At 41.6% G+C, this 16,753-nt stretch overlaps 1 protein-coding gene and 1 long non-coding RNA gene across 2 annotated transcripts in view; one reads left to right on the forward strand and one right to left on the reverse strand.

Moving 5' to 3' along the window:
* Positions 1-616: 616 nt before the first annotated feature.
* Positions 617-10,190, reverse strand: LOC100542959 (RUN and FYVE domain-containing protein 1). The gene is made up of 12 exons (XM_003210451.4): positions 9,865-10,190; positions 6,979-7,152; positions 6,627-6,744; positions 5,905-6,006; positions 5,476-5,599; positions 4,823-4,881; positions 4,206-4,271; positions 3,617-3,686; positions 2,717-2,818; positions 2,327-2,443; positions 1,534-1,701; positions 617-718 (listed from the first exon to the last, which is right to left on the reverse strand). The coding sequence occupies exons 1-12, from the start codon at positions 10,121-10,123 to the stop codon at positions 617-619; spliced, it is 1,461 nt and encodes a 486-aa protein (XP_003210499.2). The 5' UTR covers positions 10,124-10,190.
* The window catches only part of LOC109370121, a 33,257-nt gene continuing 23,861 nt past the window's right edge, over positions 7,358-16,753 (forward strand). The window contains exon 1 of the long non-coding RNA XR_002119950.2: positions 7,358-7,671. This is a non-coding gene — a long non-coding RNA (uncharacterized LOC109370121). The remainder of the gene's footprint in view (positions 7,672-16,753) is intronic.

The raw sequence follows: 16,753 nt of genomic DNA on the forward strand, positions 1-16,753 counted from the left end.
AAAAAAAAAAAAGAAAAGAAAAACTGATGAGATGAAATAGCACTGAAATACCATTTGCTATCCAGCTGGGACATTTGTTGCCGACAAGTGTCAAGTCTGCTGGCAAGCTCTTGCTTCATCTTGTTGTACCTTTCCTCTGCAGCTTGCCTTGCCTTTTCTGCATGCTGCAATCTGCAAAGTAAGGAACGTATTTGCTGACATCTCACATTTTCCTCATCTATTCACTGGCATTTTGTTCTTTCACATTTTTCACGTAGATCTTTACAGAAAGTAGAACTGAAGATACTAGTGGAGAAGGGAGAAGTTCTGGAAAGCTATTTCTGTAAAACTCCCAAGTCATACCTGCTCTTAAACCCATGTCAACACATTTTTTAATCAGTCTGCCTACAGTAAAAGCTACGATTTTCAGATGAGTCAGTGATGTGCATGTCTGCTTGGGCAAAGGGAACAGATAAGCGTGGAGTGTGGCAATAGGGAGAAAAAGAGCAGTCTGCTGGTATGCACACCCAAGTGTCTATAGGAGACATTTGTGAGTGTTATAGTGAGAAATAGAAAGCCATTCTATAATAATCTCAGTCAGAACCCTCCTACTGACCAACGGCATTCATTCTAATTATTACCTCTCTTCCATTTGTTTCATAGAAGACATCATCTCATTCGTTTTTCCTTCAAAAGAAGATATTGCTTCTGTTTTCTGTTGTAAAGAACACTCTGCATTCTGCAGGAATAAAGCAGTCGGGTATTGCAGACAATACACTGTAGTTTTCTGAAGGTCACTCAGTCACCAGATAAAGCCTGTTCAGTTTGTGACAAACCGTGCCTAGGTCTAACTGCAGTGTGCAAACAGAACGCTGATAATGGCAGAGCAGACACTCCTCAACTGCTCTGTTCAGAGTTCAGAACAAAAAAAACTTGATTCTAATAACATTTAAACTTCAGAGATCAGCTACAGGCCAAGTCTTCTCTTAAGGAGTCTGAAGAAGGAAACTGTCACATTATATTTGTTACTACTGTGATTTGAATGCAAAGACTGGACTTGAAGGACATTGTTTCGCAGGGAAGTAAAAAAACACCACCACAGAAACTTGGCTTTCTATTGGTTTAGTGAAGCTTGCTGGTTTTTTGGTAAGCAACGTTAAATGCAGCGCAACTGAGAGGCAAGGTGACACAAAGGGAAGAAGCAGCAGGGCAGTTCTGGGCTGCAGGAAGCAACTGTGTTTTTTAAAGACTGCTCCTTCGGTTAGAACACCCTCAAAACCACCTTCCCTCCCTTCCAGAGCTGTTTCTCCATAACTCGCTCAGCGCTTCCTGGATGAACCTACAGCACATTGCTCAGCATCTCAAGGAAAGTCCTTTCCAGAAACACCCAATCTCATATTAATAATAAAACTTAGCTAAAAAAGAAACCAAACAACTTCTAAAATAGATACTCCTAAGGAAACGGATGCACCTATTACTGCAGATACACACCATGTGCATTACCATCACATCAAGGCCATCTCTGCAGCTCTCTATCCTCTGCTATGCACATACCTGAGATTTGTGAAACATCTGCAAGTTAATTGCTTTCACTTCTTCTAACTGTTGGCGAAGTGCAACCAAGGTATCTTGTTTTTCATGAGTATCTTTTTCCAGAAGCTTCATGGCTATTTCCATTTCTGTTTTCATTCCAATCTGTAGCTCCAACTCTTTCTCTAGTTCCTTACAAAGACATTTCCTAATTACTGCTAGGTAATCACACCAGGGATAAGTATTTCCAAAACCCACATCAAACCAGACACAAATTCTGCATTGCTCTCTCAGGTACAGACCTACAGTTTTACAGATAAGTTAGGTCTCAAATAATACAGTAAGTTAATAAGAGCAAAAGACTATTTCAGCTCTCCAGATCATGGCCGCAGATCTGAGCTCTTGCCCTAAAATGTAGAGCATGGTGTGCTTCTCAGCTGTGCAATCTCCTGCAAGCTGGAGATGGTTTGACTTCAAACCACAAGCTTCAACAAGCCTTGGCACTCATTTCACCACTCACTGCTTCGCAGGTAACTGTGAAAGTGACTGCTGGCATTCCATAACGACAGCTGCCTTTCTCTATATTCTTATCTTAAGTCTCTGCTCTAATAATCCTGGTACACTTTTAAATAGGCCCAGATTTCCAGTTCTTTACTGACACTGTAAATGACCTATGAGCAGCATCTTCTTTCCGAATCCATCATGAATTCTGAATAGTTTAGAGAAGTGCACAGCATACATCATATGCTCATCATTCTAGCTCAGAGCAGGCAGTCCTGTACCTACAGAGAGTAAAATGAAAGGTAAGCTTCCTCACCAGCCTAATTTTTTTTTCTTCTTTCAACTGCTTCCAGACATCACTGTACATTTCATCCAGACCCTGCCGGGTCTGCCGGTAAGTATCCAGTTCTACTTTTGTATCCTCTTTTGTTACCTAGAGGAAACAATTGCAAAGACCACAAAATCACAACACTACAATTCAGCTGTAACTGAGAAATACTGTTTAACTGAAGGATTTGTGTGTGATTTCAAGCAAAATCCTATTGTTTTACAATTGAAAAAGTAGCAGACATAAATAGTCATTTACAGAAGTGTGTTAAAATGTGCTCCCATAGCATTCCAGCTCAAAGCTGTTTCAAGAGCTCTAGCTGTAACAACACGAGAGCTTGCTTATTTTAAGGACCCTATCTTCAAATCATGGTCCTACCTCAACACTTTTTTCACTTCGTTCACGAATTAATTCGTTTTGTTGCTTTAACTGCTGCTGCTCTTCCTGAAGTGATCCAATTCGGTCAGTTGCTGCTGCAAGCTATGACAAAAAATATATCTGTATTTTATCACTGCACAAACATGAAACACCAGAATAAATTCTGAAGTCTGGAGCTCATTTCTCTCTTGGTCCTTTCATTCTTCCCAAAAGCTGCCAGGCCATTTTGCAGCTATGCTCACCGTACAGCCTCTACTAATAAGGCCACAACATTTATTAGTGTGCCCCCTGCTTTATGCCCTCATCATTTCTTTTTGGGTCACAGCGCAAAAAGCCAAACACAACCCCAGGTTTGTTACGTGCAGTGTTCTTCCTGGTACGCAATACAAGGCACATGGCTAGCCATGGAACTGCTGGAACGTTATGGCATTTTCAAGTGGAGATTCCCCAAAAGGCATTGGGTGATGTGTTATATTAGTTTAGACTGTAGGCATGTAGTATATGTAATATGAACAATAAAACAACCATCACCTGTAAACAAACAAAACAAATACCAACAAGCAAAAAAATCCCTTCAGCCTTTATCACATGTACTGATGGCTTTTATTGTAGTTCCCAACTAGGAAAGATTTCCAAACTGAACTTTATTTTTATTTTTATCCGATTTCCATTCTAACTCACATGAGAGATATGTATAAAAGTGTGTGAGCAGAGACAAATTGTGTTCATCAGTGATATGATTAATTTTGGGTGGAGACATCACTGCATGAAAAAGACCTTGATTAAGGAAATCTTTTGTACTTCACTATTATCAACTCAGTCCAAGTGTGTGGTGAATTCTTTGGGTGTTTTGTCTCTGACAGAAGAAAGCTAAGAAACACTTAATAGCCAGACACAAACCTCTTCCTGCAGCTTTGAGTTGGTCTTTTCTAAGCAGTCTATTTTGTTCTGAAGATCTGTGACTGTGCAACTGCATTGAGAAAAAATAATGCATGAAAACAATACAAGTGCCAATGTTCAACATTATTCCTGTTTACAACCATACTTCTATTGTCTGGTATTTGCTAACAATGAATTTTTCCAATATGACAGCTGTTTTCGTTTAGCTTTTAGTCTTAACACCTCTTCAATACTGCAGAGGTTAAGTGAAGCCAGCTACTAGCACTGAGCAGCTATATAAGAACACATCTCCATCTAAAGGATGAACTTTGAGATGTTTCTTCAAGAAAAAACTGTCACAAATCCATCTGCAAAATTCTCTGTTGACCATTAGCAAGTTTCAGAACAGTCAACTATTAATACAGAACTTGTTTTCTGCTAACATCTGCCATAGCATCTGCCTAAGATTACAAAATGAAACTAAGTTTTTGGCAAAGAATCAAAAAAGACAGTTCATAATCAGACAAAAGTCTGCAAGAATGACAGCAAAGACATTTAAAGCTGCAAGGGAAAGTGACTGTTTGTGCATTAGACCAGCAGGAAGTCCTACCTTAGATGCCGGTTCAGTTCTTCTACATAATGCTTCTGGTCAAGGACAGCAGTAATGCCTCCATCTCTAATTGTAAAGGAAGAATTTATTGATTGAGAAGAAGCTTCTCTTCATTTGAAAGCGTTAATCTGTACGGAGTTTGTCAGCATGGACTTGCAAATCTTTTTTTGTTACAGAAATAGCTAATGTGTTTGAGCAAGGTCGGGAAGCAGTAACATCATCACTTAACACTGACAGTAAAAATACTTCTGTTCTCCACAACTGATATCTCCCACAGAAACAGCTCCTTAACTGAGCATATTACTGAAATAGTGCTCAGAAATCTAGCAGTGACTTAACAGAGGCGCCCTCCCAAATTGTGTCTCCTGAAAATGTCCATATTTTGAGTGTTATTAATTTGATGCTGGCTCAGGACAAACTCTCCACACCACATTGTTAAAGTTTGCTATGGGATCAACTATTGTATTTTCGTTTAGCTAGTAAATCTATTTAGGATTCTCTTTTTTCAGTTAAGAAGAGAGTTTGATGTGCTCCTACAGACTGACTGATGGGCTTGTTCTTAAAAAATAACAACACAAAACCCAAACAATTTAGAATCACTAATTCACCATACATACTGTTTGCCATCACTGTCTTGTGTTTCCTTAAGGTACAGAGAAAAATCAATCACTCCAACCTGAAAAAAATGTTTAAGAAATTAACATGCTTTCACAACGCAATTCTGAGTAGCAGAAGGCATTTCTTTATATTTGGAAAAAAACTAAAAATCTAAAAGTTCGGATTTGGAAAGACAGATAATGCCTATGTCCTTCACAACCAAAGCAAACCTCCAGGCCAGTATTTGTCAACATCAAAACCACCATACTGGGTGCACTCAGTTTCCCTGAAGTTATTATTTTCCATAAGCTGCTACTGAAGGAGATGGATACTTTCACACTTGTCAGTATGGAAACATGACCAGCTTCTATACAGGACATTCCTGCCACTCTCCCTCCCCCCAGCCTAGGGAAAAGCACCACTCGCCCTCAACACAGAAGACCCATAAAGCCTTAGCAGACTGACTGTGACGTATCTCATGTTTTTAGCTCAGTTCATTTAATGTTTGGTTTCCTATGCAAGGAATTCAAGCGTCCACTTACAAAAGCAATGTCAATCCCTATCTATGTCACAGATTTACGAATTCTAGGCTCATCTCTGCAAAGTATTTATCGAAGTGCTTAATTCAACTCAACTGTTTTAAGGACTGATCACATTTAAACTTAATCTTCACCTGAGAATCCAAGTCTTCTCCTTTCAAGCAAAGGTTGGCATCAATAACATTCAGTCCAACTAAGAGACCCACAATGACTGCTCCCTCCTCCTCCATCATCAGTGCATCAGGTTCATAAAATTCACTAAAAGAAATAAGATAAGGCATCACCGAACATCATAATTACAACGGTACCTCTATCACTAAAATAACATAAGCAGTAATGTTGTGCTTTTAAAGCTCAGCTGATCAGCCTCCCCCTGCTAACATAGTGCACGAGCAGAAGATGCAAAACAGAAAATTCTCCTGACTGTAAGTTCACTGCAAGAACAATGAACAACTTATTCCCTTGCAGAATGCAAGAACAACTCAAAGTTAAATGGGTCAATTAATGACCTTTTTCTATAGCAATGCAAGGATTCAGTGAATGCAAGGTATTGGTATTGTTACCTCAACAGATGTTTATGGTCCAAAAGCACTTTAAGATAATCTGCCAGTTTCTTTTGCATGAGTGCCAGATAAAGCCAAGCCCTTCCTCTTCCTACAGCAGTCCTAAAACGAAACATTAAGGTTTTGGTAAAGCCAAAATGTTTAAGTAGAGCTGTGCAATTCCCTTGCAAAGGGAGATGAAGGCACTTATTTACTAAATTAATTAAATCCCAAAAGAAAGCTTTGTGGTCAGAGCAAGAGAAGCATTTGATCACATTCTGTTGTTTCAGTGTCAGGAAAGTATACTGTAAAATATTCCTAATCAGAAAGCCCTACATATCTTCAACTAACACCAGAACCCAACCATTCATACATTTTGGGAATAAAACTACTCTCTTCATTATCCTGAGGCCTCAAATGAAATGCACATACACACAGAGTTAGACAAAGCCATAAAAGTGATGGGAACAAGGGGAAAGAACCGCCTGTGAAAATCCTACAGTCATTTTCAGCAAGCTTACAGAAATTTTGCAATGCTGTTTTCGAACGTGAGTGCATTATTTGAAACAGAAGAGCGGAATATTTTGAGACAGCCTCCTTATCTCTGGGAGCGCTCAATGCCTCCTACATGCCCTGTTTTTCTCCTTGGAATGAGATCTCATTAATGAAGCTAAGAAACCACCCGAAGGATTGCATTTCCCAGCAGAGTGAGTGAAACATGTAATCCCCCACAAGGAACTTACTTCAGCTCTGGCAGATTTTTAACACTAGTTGCTATATCTGATGCTTCAGGACAAAGCTTTTCCACTAGTTCCAAAGGACCAAAGAACGATTTGTTTTGTCCAATAAAGGTCTTCTTCGCTACAGGGAGCACACAGACAAGTTTGTGATGAGAACCGACAGCCTCCCAGCCGCTATTCCACAACCACACACCTGCATCTCTCACACACGGACGGCTGAGAGGACAAACAGCCACAGCGCGCTCGGACAGCTGGCAGAGCACCGCGCACAGCTCACACCGGACACGGCCGGGCACAACACAGACCACTGTGTCACTGCGGGCCTCCCCTCAGCACACGGCCGCACACAGCCCACCTTTCAGGCCGTGCTTCAGGCAGTGCTCCAGCACCACGAAGAACTGCTGCAGAGGAGGGAAGTCGGAGTCCAGGGTGCGGCCCAGGCTCAGGGCCGACTGGATCAGGGTTTTGATGCTCAGCTTCATCATGTTCATGAGGTTGGCGCGCTCCTCCATGGCGTGGTGCCTCGCGGCTGTGCGGCGGGGAGGGGCAAAAACAGAAAAGCCGTTTTTAGAAACGCGCTCCCGCCGCCCCCCCGCAGCGCAACGCAGCGCCCCCCGCCGCCCGGCCCCAAATGGGGACGCTTGAGGCCAGGCCCCTCTGCTCCCGCGTTACCACGGCAACACAGCCCCCAACAATCCTATACTCTCGCGAGATTGAGCGTGGCCCGCGCGCGCCGAGCGCCATTTTAGAAATCGTTCGCGCTGCGAGCAGGGCGTCCCGCGCGCACAGCGCCGCCTCTGAGGGGTGGGAAGCGCTCCTGAACGCGGGGCGAGGCAAAAAGCAAGCAAAGCCCATCGCCAACGAAAACAGACCCACAACAACCAACCAAAACCTCCAGACGGTGAGCTACCGCTTCAGTCAACGCAGGCCCACGGCCGACTATGTGAGCTTTGGGCCAAGCGCGCTGCGCTAAGAGAAGCCTGCTGCTTCCGTGCTCTGGGGAGCGGCCGGCCGCCTGCGGGAATGCGAGTTACAACGAGTCTAAAAGGTACAACCCTGTGTCAGTCACGTGGAAGAGGGTGAGGGATATTAGCAACACCACACAGAAGTCCATTTGAGTAGTAGTTTTCATCGTGATCTTCTTGTGCACAGAATAATAATGTAGAGTTAAAACCAAGCATAACTTTTCCCTATGAGAAGAGTAAGCAAAGTTATCCTAATCAAATTATTTCAGCAATCAAAGCACACAAAGTCCCGTCCTCCCAGCAGCCTAGCTCTGCCATATCAGTACCAAAGTTGCTCATAATGCCTGAGACCGAGGAGTATGAGGGCTGTAGCATTTTGGATTTTAATGTCAGGTTAGACATAAAGGACAGAAAAAAAGCTGACTAGACATAAGAAATCTGTGGCTTTGTTTAGATATTGAGGTGTTCAGTAGCAACTGAATATATATTATGTTGTTTCCTGAACTTGAAATTTTACTTATCAGGGATATTTCGCTTGTAAGTCTTTCTGAAGAGATGCATATATATATATATTTAAGTGCTATCCAGAAGACTTAAAAAATGAATACTATGAGTGAAATGTTCTTTATGGACACAAATTTCAACTAAACAGCACTGTTGTTGATTTGTATTCAGTTTAAGTAACAAACAATTGCTTACTCTGTTGGAAATTTACAGTCACACACACCTTTAGCAAAACTACGTACAAGTTGGTACATGCAGAGTAGCCAGGTGTTAGCAAATTATCCAAGTCCACCCTCAAAGATCAGAAACTGAATTACGTAAGTGCAAAAGATCTCAGATCTGCAATCTTTAAAAACATGTTATTGTAGTGTCTGACTCAGTTTGGCTGATTTTAACAACACTTTGAAGCTCCATGCTTTGTTCACCATACACTGTTCCACACACCTTGAAGTAGGAGAATAGCATGAAGAAAAGGTGACAGTTCTCCATCTTTTGGTCTTTAAGACAGTCTTTCTTGATTTGCATTCTTTAAATTTGCATCTCCTGCCTTCCCAGCCAGGCAGAACAGTTTCTTCAATGGTAGAAAATGGGTTTATGATGTGCCTTTCCCTCCTTTGTCCAGCTGACTGCATAGTGTGTAGCAGAATCTGAGATCATCAGATGTGAAGCAGGGGGAAGTTATATAAAATCCATACAAAAAGATGGCAGCAGGGAACAACTTGTTACTTTTCCACAAATAGTCTTGCAGGCCACAAGTTATTTCTAAAAAAACCTCATTTAAATCAAATGGTGCTTTGGTCAAAGTTAACAGGAAAGTGCTTTATACAGGAGCATAGAACAGGTATGAAATGTGAACAGACACTAGATCACCCCAGTTAAGTTTAGTGTGAGTTCTGTAGGTGCAGAAAAAGATAAGAATCGAGGCTGCTTTCTGGACAGGATTAATCTTGAGCTCTGACTATGCATCACTGAGGAATTTTCACACAAAAAATATTCTATCAGCAGTAACTTATTCCACCATGCAGTTACGATTCATCCTCAGAGGAATGCAGCTTGAATACGTAATATTGAAAACAAAAAGATTATAACCAGCCAGCATAACTGAGCTCTGCTGCCCCAGAGCCATCAGCCACCAGCTTGGGAGCCTGCAGCCTAATGTGCTCATGTACTACTCCTGCATTTTAATGGGTTTGTCTCTGTATTTTAAATATTACTGAGATTTAATTTCCATAAGAATCCCACTTAATTCAGTCTTAAGAGAGCTCTTCCATAAATCCCATGTTACTACACCCATGAACGCAATGCTTAATAAAGCAAGCTCTGATTAAATGAGACGTTTTTTTAGCACAGTTAGCAATTAGTTTGTAAGCAGCCCGTTCCTTAGTCCAGCTGCCTGCTGTCTGACGTGGGAGCTGTGCAGGAAGCAGCGTCATTCCCTCTCAGGAAGGCACCCCACCAGCAGGCTGCTGCTCAGGGCAACTTCAGGCAGAAAGGGAATCAAGAAAAGCCACCTGAACCACAAATACAAGTGAATCTGAGGATGCTGACAAGAGCTACAAGAGCGTAGGGCTCTTCTGCTTATATTTTGTTAACTTCTGTGCTGCCTGCGTGCTCTTGCTTAAAGAAACAAGCGCAGCATTAGATTAAAAACAAAACAAAACACCCTAAATTCAAAGTAATAATAAAGCATCACACTACTTAACGCCACTTACGGGAGCTAAACTTATTTGTGCCGCATAAAAAGCAAGTTTACTAAATATACATAGCCATACTTGTTTTTGCTGTGCTGTCATTGCTGACTGCTTTGGATATGAGTCCTACCGAAGCCGCAGACTTCAGAGCGCTGCCGTAGCTCAGCGCCAGGTTTTCGGAGGCTTTCTTTGCCAGCGATAAGATGGGAGCGGACCACTTCGCTTCCTCCTTTTCTTTTTCCACATTTTTCAGCTCGGCTGTGTCAGGCACCTGCGTTTTGTCAACGATCTCAAAGTCTTCCTTCATCCCCGCAGCAGCACACGGCTCCCCGGCAGCCATCTTCGGTCCATCACATGACTGCGCTCCGGCAGCGCTCGGCCCGCAGCTCAGGGCTGTGCCGTGGGGCTGCCCTGAGGGCGCAGGCCGGACTCGGACCGCCTCCAGAGCTGTCAGCAACCCGCTGGTAGCGCCCAGCTGAAAGCTTTGGGAGACAGGGGATGGGCAGCGAAACCTGAGCGGAGTTCTCTTTTTAAGCGAGTTTGAAAATAAGAAAAAAACCCGCACGTTACGTTTTCTTTCCTTGCATTCCGTGTTCCCAAATGTTATTTTCATTTATATTATATATATTTAGTATCTTTCAGAATGCCAGATTTTTCTGGTATTCAGCACGCCGAAACAGATCTTTATTACTTTTATTACTATAGTCATACACGCTATAACTGAAGCCATCCTATCTTGATTCAAGTGGTGGGTAGGAATGACAACTTGCTCTTGTGGCAAGCGTGTGCTTCTGTCACTGCCATTACAAAGCAGCTGGGCACAGTCAGGCTATTTATGAGCGTGTTTGGGCTGTGCTTGGTAGGAGAGATTTATTGCAAAGGGGAACTGAAATGACAATGACCCCAATATGAACATTGAGACTTAGTGGGTGTCCCAGATATTGATGGTTTATTATCCATTTTTTTCCTTCCACAAGGTATACGTACCCAAGTTGTATTGCTCATTTTGTTGTGAGGCAGGTAGATCACTTACTCAGTCATATAATGTTACATATTAGCTTTCCTGCTACGCAAGTTTTTTTGTTTTCTTCTCCCCTAAGAAAAAAAGAGAAGGGGAGAGGGGATAGGAAAGTTGGAGATCATCGCAGCAAAACAGATCTTTATGTCTGCATCTTATTTATCCTCCCACTTTGAGCTAGTTTAAGATTGAATCTGTCCTCTTGGCTTCTAAGATACTGCAAGTTTGACAGCTCCTGTTCTACACAGGAAAGCACAAAGAATCTGGTGTATTTTTGTTGAGAATTCAGAGCTCAGCAGCCTCTTATTCATCCATGACTCACGTGAGCTAAGTGTGGGCAGTAAGCTGCTTTTGCTGGAAGGGCGCAGAGGGAAGGGTGCAGAGTCCACCTCGTGGACTCCAGCGGTACTTAACAGTGGATTTAAGTGACCACTGTATCCAATAGCTTCACAGGTTCTTACCTTGCTGCTGCTTACAGAAGTACACATCCATCTGACTTGCGTAAGGCCTAATGCTGATTTTCAACCTTCACTGTCTATGCAATACTGAGTCTGAGGACAGTATTGGCCAGAGGGGCAAAACAGAGTTGTGAGTTTCAAAAAAATTTCGTTATTCAATACAGCTGAAGAATAAGATGTGGAAGTTTTGTGACTGAAAGTAAAAGCAAACAAAGACCCCTGTCCACCTACCATCGTGTTAATCCAGTAATGTAATCATGCATCATACTTCCCTGTACTGCCTTACAATTAACCTCTGTGTAAAAACAGTAAATGAAAGATCATCTTTCTGCATATTGCTGTTAAAAAATAATCAACGTACATGGTAGAGAAATAACCACAGAGGATGTAGTTTACAGAGAATAGAGCTTTAAGCACAGTTAAAAAAAATAATAAAGTTGTTCATTATTTTGGTCTCGAATGAAAGACAGGCACTATGCATGACTAAGAGTGCAATTTTAGCTCTGAAAGTGGGTTCATTTTTATTTTCCACTTCTGCATTTGCTGATGTTTCACCTCTGTTCTTTACAGACCACTAGTCCTGCTCTTGTTCTACTCTAAACTATCACCTGTTTTTTAGCAAAGTAAAGGAAATAAAAGACCCATAGCAGGAATACAGTGGACTGCAATCTAGAATGTCAGAATACAGTTAAGAAGTACACACCAACTTAGCTTTTTGTTATTTATCACATTGATTGTTGGTGCTGTGAGAATGGGCAGCACAAAGAGCTTCCCACTAGGTGACACTGTGGCACTGCTGTATTCATGGAGCAGCACCTGACGCACAGCAAGGACACAGCGCGAGCAAATACCGTGTTGTGAGGCTACCTGGGAAACAGCGAACAGCTCTCAAGGTGTCACCTTCCCAGCAGGGCATATAAATACTGGAATTTTTGTGCCTCCAGAGGGAGGCAAGGTGCTGGAGCAGCCTGCCAAAGAAGCTTTGGGTTTTCCATCCCCTGAGGTGTTCCAGGTCACCTACAGCTATGCCTTCTGATCTTTCATGGAGGTTTGCAGGGGTCTGCAGGGGTTAGGAGGCAATGTTCCAGGCCAGAGTCATTACATGAAAAGCTGTGAGCTTTGCAAGTTCACTGGAAGCAGTATGGAAGTATAGAAACATTTAATATTACAAAATAGTGGAATGATAAAAATAGGGGTGTTGTAGAGGAGGTTCCATTTTTGCAAGGTGCTGTGCACATCAGACAACAGACTGCTTTGCTGCTTCAGTAAGAATAGGAAGAAATTTTAGACAAAGGATTTTAAGTTACCTGAAATACATTTAAGTGATGCTTATTCTTCTGTAGAAATAATAAAATATATTTTTTTCACATAATATACCAAAGATCATTTAGATAGTTGCTTACAATCCTGCTCCTGTTCACCCAAGGGCAGGATGTGGCACAGGCTGCTTACAGTCACGTCTTCTTCACAAATAGTAAAGATCTTATAACTAAGTCACATCTTAGATGCAGTAAACTATTGAAAGAGATTGCAGGAGGCATTGAGAAGTGAGATTCCCTGCCTTTACTTTGCCTTGGATTTTCTCAGTTTTATGCTTGTTTTGTGAATGTCACTGCATGTTAATTGGTAAGATACTGGAGAGCTTAAAACAAAAGGGAAGTCAATACATTTTTGGCTAGATTTTTATTAAAAAAAACAACAAAAACAGTCTCTTCTATCTATCTCTTCTTTTCTTTTATCCTTGTGGAGTTTCAGCTAGCAGCTTGTTTGCCACAATTAGGGAGAGCTCCCAATCCCTTTGATTCAATAGGGATTTTTTTCTGGAGAGGGAGGAAAAAATGAAGTGCTGAACAGATGTGCAGAAGTGCCTTGTTTATTGCAAGAATTGAAGAGAAACACAAACTTTTGGGTAACAAAGCTATGTAACTCTGTTACCTTCGCTGTTTCTCCTCATATGGCAAGTAAGGATAATTTCACTGAAGGCCCTTCCCTACTCCAAGATCAAGAGGGAAACTTCAGTTACTTCTTGTTCCTTACAACAGCGCTGTTCCCTGTCTGACCTCTTGATAAGCCAATTAAAGGTAAAAAATGGCAGGAATTTATAACTGTAGCTGTCTAGCAGCCAAAGGCAATCCAGCTGCTGGCTGTGATGCTGCTGTCTTTTGCCTCTGACCAAACCCTTTCCCCAAGCCCCTTGGTCATTGGTTTGCTGAACCACTTCAGTGCCCTGAGTTGGCAGAAATCTAATAAAACAGGAGTAAATCGTTTCCCTACTGATTTAATGTACTGAAACATCTCATACTTTCCAGATGGTGTGTTGGAAGAGTTACTCACGATATGCATGTCCTGTTCAACCCCCAGTTTTCTGCCTGACCTGAGCTTTCCGTGGAGACTCCACATGGCAGATTAGCAAAGCAGATGACAGACTTACTAATGGAGTGCTTTACCTTAAACATCCTTCCACCCATCTTTTGGCAATCACAGAAGCTCCTGGCATCATAGCAGCTATAAATGTGTAGGGAGAAAGAAGAACCATAATTAGAAAGTAGAGTCATTGTCTTAATAAATCCTAAAAGCTTCTAGTATCCAACATAGTAGGGATTTTGTGATTAGGAACTACATCTGAAGTAGCCTCCTAGTAGAAGAGAATAAAAGGAAAATATGATCTGTTTAGAAGCTGAACTTTGCATGCTGTAGCAGAAATGCTAAGTCCCAGCTTAAACCAGTGATTGAGCAGCTGGTGGGAACGCAAGGCCAACCCAGGGGAGCTCAGGTGTATGCAGTGCTGTGCACCTGAGTGACTGGAAAGGGTGGAGCCAGGATCTACCCATTCCCAGACCTCATTTAGGGACTGGCAGTGGAGGGAAAGGGATCTTGCGTTTAATTTTTAACCTAATTTTGAAATGCTGTCACGAGGTATGGTATTATCTTAAAAAGATCCAGCTCTGCTGCTAGGTCCATGTTTGCAATGAAATGTATGTAAACCCAACCTGGGAAACCTGCTTTTAGTGTAGTTTTGAGCATGGAGTTCATTACTGTCACTAGCACGCTCTTATTTAGTTTGACTTAAATGTCAGAAAATATTATTCAGGTGCAGAAGACACCAAAGATCACAGCTAACTGATACATTGAATCGTAATTAGCAAGGAGACCACATAAAGCTCAGAAGCTTCTATGTACTAAGAACACAATTGTGGCTTTCTCTGTTTGGCTCTAGGTGTTTGCCTGCTAAGCCTTTATTACCAAATAAGTGCTCAATTTTCCACTATGAGAGCTTGAGATTAGGCCACAGTGTTGCATGAACCAAAGCTTGTTTCTTCACTGCAGCTCAGTCAGTGTGAAGTGTATTCTGTGCTCTGGAAGGGTATCCTGGTTTAACCATCAGCAGGCTTTGTGCAGCCCCATTGTGCTTGGAGAATACCAGAGCATCACTTTTAACTATGTGATAAGCAAATAGTTGCAAAACAGATTAATGTTTTATCTCTTGCTTGAGATAAGAGCACAGTCTATGTCATTGTTAATGAACTCGTGTGGCTACTGGGGGAGCAAACCTTTTTCTTCCTCCTTTACTTTGACACTTGTCCTTGGCAGGGTTTTTTCTAATTAGAGCATTCCTTTTCCTAATTGTAGACAGGACACACACAGGGAACAACGTGACTTTGTAGCTTATGCCAATAAAATGCAATCACTCTTGTTAAAATTGTACCTAAATTTATGTTTTTAAGAAGTCCACCATCATGGCCACTTAAATGATTTCCATTTGTTAGATATTATGGGTGTGATCTGTGAATGGCTCTGCGTCAAACTTTAAGTTATTTGTGTTTTTATTTTGGTGAAGTTTCTGAATTTACTGCGTGACCTTGAAAAATACTCAAGGCACCCAGAACTGAGAAGAGTTTAGCTTCTATTTGAGACAGAGACGTTAAATGTTATCACTTGTTGTACTTATTAGCATCGGATCACCTCTTTACAGAAAAACCTGGAGTACCAAAATCTGTTTATTTAATTGGACATTTTCAGTATAAACAAAAACCACAGCTGAAATCTCATATCAGAGAAGCTGGAAAATACACTCAAGTTTTTATTTAAACACAATCAAAACAACTCAAAGCTCATCTTCTCATTTCTATCTTGAATAAATAAAGAGCATTGCTGGTCTTTCCTAAGCAGATAGCTAGCAAAATTAATGATCTGGTGCACAGGTTTGCATGAAGTGCTGCTGTAAGAATGCCTTGGGGGACCTTTGTGAATCTTTACACAATGACCCTGTTGGCATGTGTTCTGTTGATGTGTTAGGTTGTGTTGGGACAAACAGGATTAACATCTGTTGGGTTCTGAAAATGATTCTCGGAATGGAAGAAATCAGCTTATCTTTGTGGAGTGTTTTTTTGTTTTGATTTGTCACACTGAAGTTTATGTTAACCACAGGAGTGTAAATCTTGGATCATGGCCTGCTCAGGTAGGTCTGACCTGAAATGGAAAGAAAATAGATCTCCCTGAACTCATAATCTTTTCTTTTTTTTTTGTGACAGAGAATGGTCAGTTGTGCTATTCCTGTTATAGCTCAGATGGATTTATAGGTTATCAACTTCTGTCTGAGCTCAGTTGTTTATCTGTAAATCTGTCTGAAAACTGCTCCCAGCAATGTCTCTGATATATTGACCTGTGTAGCCATTCTCTAGCTTGGATGTCTCTTGCAGCTCTCAAGATTTGAAGAAAGGTGGAGGAGCGCGTAGAAATAAGTACTGAGGGCTTACATTTCAGTCATATCCAAGCAAACACTCAATAATCCAATGGCCTCTAGAGAAGTCTAATATAACTACTACTGGCTTACAGAGAGCTTTATTTGTTGTTTTCTGGTTAACTAATTCCAGGAGATTCTGAAAGAAGATAAGAAATCAGTTTTTGTGTTTGGAGACCTCAGCCAGCTTTTCTGGCAGGGGTGGAGGCAAGCAGGGAGGATGGCAAGAGGAGTGAATTAATTCTTGATTAGAAAGTGAGAGTGTATGAGAAACACTTGTGGTTTTTGCATCTCTGTGTCAGTAATGTAGGGGCATACTTTCACTTGGCAGTGTGTGGACTCTGTTTTCTGTAGGCTATTCTAAGGGCTAACCAAAGCAAAAAGCCTCTGAGCTATGCTGGAACTTACTCTGTTGGAGTCTACACGCCTGGTGTGGAATACTTCCATACATGAAAAAAGATGAAAACTTTCATAATAAATTGATATTGGAGTGTTATTAGTGTGAAGAGAGGAGCATGCATGAGATTACAACGAAGAAGAGAAAGGGATACATAAATAGAAAGGAAAGCTAAAGCTTGCTAGACAAGGAGCTGATAGTCCAACTCTGCGAAAAGCCCAGAGGAAGAGCTCATATGTTGAAACAGAATGCATAGCAACTCTCCAACCTTGCTCTGTTACAGTGGCTTATGTTAAAAAATGAAATACAGCCATTGGTAGATGCAGCAGGAGCAGGTGACTTAGAGGCACAGGGAT

The sequence above is a fragment of the Meleagris gallopavo genome, chromosome 15 (genome assembly GCF_000146605.3).
Source record: "Meleagris gallopavo isolate NT-WF06-2002-E0010 breed Aviagen turkey brand Nicholas breeding stock chromosome 15, Turkey_5.1, whole genome shotgun sequence".
In the NCBI taxonomy this organism is placed as follows: domain Eukaryota; kingdom Metazoa; phylum Chordata; class Aves; order Galliformes; family Phasianidae; genus Meleagris; species Meleagris gallopavo.

Bases quoted from the DNA above. Each gene is read 5' to 3' on its own strand.
- LOC100542959 (XM_003210451.4), bottom strand. From the start codon at position 10,123: ATGGCTGCCGGGGAGCCGTGTGCTGCTGCGGGGATGAAGGAAGACTTT. The intron at 5,600-5,904 runs GTAACAATACCA...TATTTCTTTTAG, and splicing joins GACCATAAACATCTGTTGAG to TGAATTTTATGAACCTGATG. The intron at 2,819-3,616 runs GTTTGTGTCTGG...TTTTTGTCATAG, and splicing joins ACTCAAAGCTGCAGGAAGAG to CTTGCAGCAGCAACTGACCG.